This window comes from Danio aesculapii, chromosome 11 (assembly GCF_903798145.1).
Source record: "Danio aesculapii chromosome 11, fDanAes4.1, whole genome shotgun sequence".
Lineage (NCBI taxonomy): Eukaryota > Metazoa > Chordata > Actinopteri > Cypriniformes > Danionidae > Danio > Danio aesculapii.
The window spans coordinates 24,928,455-24,934,941 of record NC_079445.1 but is presented as its reverse complement, the minus strand read 5'-3'; the positions used below and the strand labels follow the sequence as shown (position 1 = coordinate 24,934,941).

At 33.7% G+C, this 6,487-nt stretch overlaps 1 protein-coding gene across 1 annotated transcript; it reads right to left on the bottom strand.

The window, feature by feature from the left end:
- Positions 1 to 3,792: 3,792 nt before the first annotated feature.
- Positions 3,793 to 5,040, bottom strand: gpr25 (G protein-coupled receptor 25). The gene has a single exon (XM_056468844.1). The coding sequence runs from the start codon at positions 5,038 to 5,040 to the stop codon at positions 3,931 to 3,933; it is 1,110 nt and encodes a 369-aa protein (XP_056324819.1). The 3' UTR covers positions 3,793 to 3,930.
- Between the last annotated feature and the right edge of the window lie 1,447 nt (positions 5,041 to 6,487).

Below are 6,487 nucleotides of genomic sequence, written 5' to 3'. Positions count from 1 at the left end.
ATTTGAAAACTACTGCCAGTTGACAGGACTGTTGGACTGTTAAACTGTTTTTGAAGGTTTTCGACCGTAATTGTTGTCAATATTTCATCCACAGCATATATGTATAAATAAAAAAAACAATAAAAAGCAGTCTAACAGAGTAAAAAAATATGTATTCTGAATATGCACAAATTATAAGTCACTGAAGACTACTACCAGAATGTAAGCATTTATATTTCTACTACTTGCAGTTTAATCTTATCCACTAATATGCTCACCAATAGATTGATTCTTATGTAAAAAATGCTATGCAGAAATGCACAAACCTAATATTAAATGCTCTACATAAATAATTGATCTAGTCATAGCAAACGACCTACTGTATGCGTGTTTCATTGCTGTAGAAAGTCCTCATTTGAAAAAGATAGATTGAGAAACCTTTCCTTTTGAGTAAGTGAGAAAAGCCGCCCGCGGGTTGATGTATTTCTAGAGCAGGTCTCAGAAGTGCCGTTGGAGAAAGAATTTGTGGTGATGTACTTCCGCTGTAATATGAGGAACAAAACAAACAATAAAAAGCAGTCTAACAAAGTAAAGCTATTAGATAGCTTAAAATATGTCTAAAGCAGTGGTGTAGTCCTTGCTATACGCACGTATACTCAGTATGCTTACTTTTTTACACGAGCTGTTTGGGTATTACGACTTCTGAGGATCATACTCTTGGTATACTCACTTGTTTTGGTCATTAGACTTCCCTAATTTTTGTCTATTGAGTATTTAGGTTTTTTGAAGATCACAACAAATCACCTGAATGAAGTCTCGCTGAAACATTCAAGTAAAATTATAAAACAGCATGGGCATCGCTTTAGCCCTCCTATATTTCCATTCAGCCCCCCTAACACCTTTGCGATTACCTGTACACTACTAAATGATCGCCTCAGTCCCCTTTAAATTTGATAGAAAAACGGCGACAGATTCCCGCTCGTGAACTCGTTTTTTAGTTAGTCAGCAAACCACTGTGTGTGTGTGTGTGTGTGTGTGTGTGTGTGTGTGTGTGTGTGTGTGTGTGTGTGTATATATATATATATATATATATATATATATATAAATCAAATGAATCAAAGATACATTGACTTTCATCGTTTCTTTGCCTACTTTTAAAATTTGGATTGGGCGGGTAATAGTACACCACCTATTTTTTTTAGGACTACACCACTGGTCTAAAGTGATGTTTAACAGAAAATAATTTTAAAAGACATTTTAGACAAAATAATTCTAACTAATTTCTTTTGTCTTTGCCTTGACCATATGCCATATTTTATTAGTTATTTTGCAAAACACTAGTATTCAATTTAAAGTGTAATTTAAGGGCCTAACTAGGTTAATTATTTTAAATTTGGTTAATTAGGCAAGTCATTGGACAACAGTGATTTGTTTTGTACCCAATAGAAATATATAATTTAGCAAGAGGCTAATATTATTGAACTTAAATTTTAATTAATTAATATTCTTTTGTTAAAAACTGCTTTTAATTAAAACATGCTTTTATTCTAGCCAAATAAATATGCTTCTAGCCAAAGAAATATACTACTCCGTCTTTCGGTTGAGACGTTAAACCGAGGTCCTGACTCTCTGTGGTCATTAAAAATCCCATCTCGTAAAGAGTAGGGGTGTAGACCCGGTGTCCTGGCAAAAGTCCCTCATCGGCTCTTACGATCATGGCCTCCCAATCATCCCCATCCACCAAACTGAATGTATCACTGTCTCTACACTCCACCAATAGCTTGTGTGGGGTGAGCGTACTGGCGACTTTGTCCTGCGGCTGCCGTCTCATCATCCAAGTGGATGCTGCACACTGGTGGTGGAGTGGAGAGACCCCCCTCATGATTGTGAAGTGCTTTGGGTGTATGGCGATACACGATAAATGCGCTATATAAATACACATACACATTACTTTCTTCAGAATAATAATAATAATATAAAATTTTAACTAATAATTTATTTATTTATTTATTTTATTAATAATAAAAAAATAGTCACTACTTTTAATTTAAAAAACTGCCAAAAAACTAAGAAAAAAGACTTTCTACAGAAAAAAATATGATAGGAAATACTGTGAAAAAACCATTGTTCTGTAAAACATCACTTGGGAACTACAAAAAAAAAAAATGAAAAAATAGTCAAAATAATCATAAAAACGACAAAAAAAATTTCTGTTAACTGTATATTTACACTATATATACATTGTACACAGTAAAACTATATATATATATATATATATATATATATATATATATATATATATATATATATATATATATATATATATATATATATATATATATATATATATATATATATATATATATATATATGTGTGTGTGTGTGTGGGTGTGTGTTTGGGGTGGTCAGTTTTTTCATGTTTTTTTTTTAAGAAAATTATTCTGTTCATAAAGGTGGTATTTACTAAATGTAAATAAAAATAGTTAAATATTGATTTATTACTTATTGTATGTAGTCTCAAATGAAATTATTACTCCAGTCATTATTGCTTTTATCACTATTACCAATAATAACAGTAATAATAATAATAATTTATATTAGAGTGATTTCTGAAGGATCATGTGTATCTGAAGCAGAACTATCATTAAAATCACTGGAATAAATTATTTAAATTAAATTATAAACTACTTTTGAACAGTTATTTTACAGGGCAATAACATTTTCCAATTTTACAATTTGTACTGTATTTGTAATAAATGCAGCCTTGGTGAACAGCATACGCTTATTTTAAAACATTTAAAAATCCTCCTCAAAACGTTTGTATAAACGGTAGTATATACATCTTGTCTTATATACAGTAAAGTCTTCCGTTTTTTTATTGTGTCTATGTGCGTGTGGGTTTGCCCCATATCTTGTCTTTTTTTGATGAAATGAAATTCATGACCTAAGGTTGCCTTCTGAGCGGTACATGCGAGAACCATTTTGCCCTTTATGATTAATTTGAAAAGGGAACAGCTATGCCATGTCATCAAGTGTGAACCATTGAACTCTCATGCCGTACGGCAGCCCACACAGTTTCTCATGATAAAACTTCTCCTGTAAAACTACGAAATCGTGGTAAGACCAGTTGCTCATTTGTTCAGTTTCAAGGGCTTGAAAAAGAAGACACAAAAGGCTTGAAAGTACGGTAGGAAATTTTACTTTTTCAGAAGAGACTAAAACGGAAACTGTTTATTGTTGGAGTTCACATGATTTTAGTATTTAATATTTGCTACAGTATTTTTAAGAAAAAAAGGGAGACTTTGATTACCGGAAATATTTTATTACTTAACATACACAAGCATACAAAAAGAAAATATTTATTTTAAAGTTCTGTCTTTAAATTCATAACATTCAAAATTAAAAGGTGACATAATTACACTGCAACAATTCTGAAATGTGTACAGTATATTGCTTGTAATATTTTTTGATGTTATCATGTACACTATTTAACATGCTCATAAGTACATTGTAAGAAATAAAATATAAAAAGGCATCGAAAAAAATATAAAAGTAAACACAAAAATATGTTATATTTAATTATTTAAATATAAACAAAGGAAGACAAAGTTAGATAGGACAAAGATAGGAATAAAAATAGTATAAAAAATAATAGTATAAAAATGTATTCTGAATATGCACAAATGATGAATTACTGAAGACTACTATCAGAATGTAAGCATTTCTATTTCTACTAGCAGTTTAATCTTATCCACTACATAATATGTTTACCAATGTATTGATTCTTATGTTAAAAATGCAATGCAGAAATGCACAAAACGATTATTAATTGCTCTACATGATTAATTGATATCTAGTTATAGCAAACGACCTACTGTATGCGTGTTTCATTTAAAAGTTTCTCTGACTCCGAAACTAAGCATACAAAAAAGATAGATTGAGAAACAGATTTCATTCCTTTTGAGTAAGTGAGAAAAGCCGCCCGCGGGTTGATGTATTTCCAGAGCAGGTCTCAGAAGTGCCGTTGGAGAAAGAATTCGAGGTGATGTAACTCTGGTGCGCTTGGTCGTTTTGACCCAGACAGCTCAGACACAACATGGAAGCTCTGCTTCTGAAATGCTGATCGAGAAAGAAGTAGATAGCCGGATTGACGCAGCTGTTGAGAAATGCCAGGCAGCAGGAGAGCACGAGTCCTCTATGTATGACCTCATTAGGAACTCTATTGCTTATCAGTAACACAACATGGATGGCCTTGAAGCTATTGAATGGAAGCCAGGAGATCAGAAAGGCTGAAATGATGGCAAACACAATCTTAACCGAATGCCTTCGTCTGGCATCAGTGCGTGTGTTGGCAGGATTGTGAGACAGACGTCGCAGGTTGACCAAAATTGATCCATAACAGAGACCTAGAATGAGTACGGGGAGCAAGAAGGTTAGAAATATAGTCAGAAGATTCATTCCTTGGACAAAAGAGGATTCTGAATCTTCAGAGCACACCGTTTCGTTGATCAAGCGACGGTACACCAGAGATGGAGATCCCAGAATGAAGGAAACCATCCAGACGATGCCACAAGTTATTTGTGCACAACTGCTGTTGCGGAGAAACCGAGAGTCCATTAGGCGCACCACTGCCAGGTATCGGTCCACGCTCATGCAGGTGAGGAAGAAGATGTTGGAAAAGCGGTTAACCGCAATGATAAAGCTGCTAATCTTGCATAACGCCTCACCAAAGGGCCACTCGTCATAACGGGCCGAAACTGCCCACATTGGCAGCGTGAGAACAAACACGAGGTCGGCTAGTGCCAGGTTCAACACAAAGGTGTCTACCAGGCGTCCACTTTTCTTGTGCCGCTTGCCAATGACCATAATCACAAACAGGTTCCCCAAAGAGCCGGTGAGAAACATGATGATGTACAGCACAGGAATGTAGATTTTAGACATGGGAAGCAGTTCAGCCTCGGAAGGGGTGTAGACTGGAATCTCATCTGTGGAATTCATTGGATAGTCATATTCATATTCGCTTGTAATGCCAGAGAGTGCCATCTCTGCGCTGCTTGCCATCTGTGCACAAGTGATGGGCAATGTAGAGAAAACCTAGCAAGTCACATGATGGAAACCACAAACAGCAATAACAGGTTCTCTCATTCTCGGTTTGCTTAAAAGTTGTACATTTAACACAAAGTGACATTTTTCTCTATATTTACACTTCTAAAATATCATTCAGTGATTTATTACTTTTTTTTTTACTTACTGCTCTAGTGTAATTATTCAAAACATTTGAAAAGGCTGTTTTGGCACATAATGAGCTAATGTACATTCAAAAATGGACACCAGAAGAATCTTTACATTTAAAAGGTTCACAGAATCTTTTGTTTCATAGTAAGAAGAACAATATCATTCAATCTAAAATAGCTTTTTGCATTTTAAAGAACTTTTAGTGTGATGAAAATGCTTCATGATTGTTCTGGGATCTCCACTGAACCACCGATGGCAATACAGATTTTAAGAATTCCATATTTTGTATATGTAATAAATCAAATGTGACTGCCATGGGATTTTATTGAATAATTTAAAGCAGTTTTCTTGTAAATGCATATACACTTCCTCTTTGTCCATCTAAGAGGAAAAAAGCACATTGCAAGCAGTTGGTTGATGTCATGTCTTTTTTTAATTCAGCTGTGCAACAAACGAAAGGAAAAAGTGCAGAACTTGTTTGAGTCATATTGGATGTTGTGGTTTCTTGGGTTTTATTTTTTTCACTTTAAGACCTTTTGGGCCCAGACTGCATTAGACAAGTTTAGTATAGACATTTAGCTTTCTGAAGCACCAAAAGTTCACTGAGTATCAAATTAGTAATCCTTCAGTGAAGTTGTGTGAAGAAAGTCTCTCACAGTTAAATCCAAAGCATGCAGTTTTCTGTTGGTTAGTGTGGTAAATTCATGTGTTGAAAACAAAAAAAAGAGAAGTGAGATAATTTCACACAATTGAAAACCTATAAGGAAAGCTTTTTAAAATCAGTATTAAGAAATTTAAGGTGCATTCCAGTGTTTTATCTTACAAATCAACTGTTTTATTTAAATTTGTGTGTGTGTGTGTTTCAGTTTCATTTGTAAGGTTTATCGCAAGATGAGTTTAGAGGGACCTTTGCAATAAACTGGATGGTAGAAGATTTCCTGTGGTGAGATGTTTGCAAGTCAGCAGAAAGACAGTCCCCCTTTTTAAAAATATGCGCAGCACTATACTGATCTTTTAAATTCAATTCAATATTATCATTCAATATTATTAACATTAAATATTTAATCATGACAAAAAATCTAGCACAAAAAGAAAGCATTTTTTTGTTTTAATAATTAATCTTTTGTTATTTTAACAATGCCAACAATGTAAAACATGTTTAAGCTGAATTAATTTCTAATACAATCTTTTTGGCTCGGATTAATTAAGATGTCAATAAAGGTCACTTTGTTGATTTATTTTGGTGTTATGCGGAAAATAAAACACATGATAG

Bases quoted from the DNA above. Each gene is read 5' to 3' on its own strand.
- gpr25 (XM_056468844.1), bottom strand. From the start codon at position 5,040: ATGGCAAGCAGCGCAGAGATGGCACTCTCTGGCATTACAAGCGAATAT.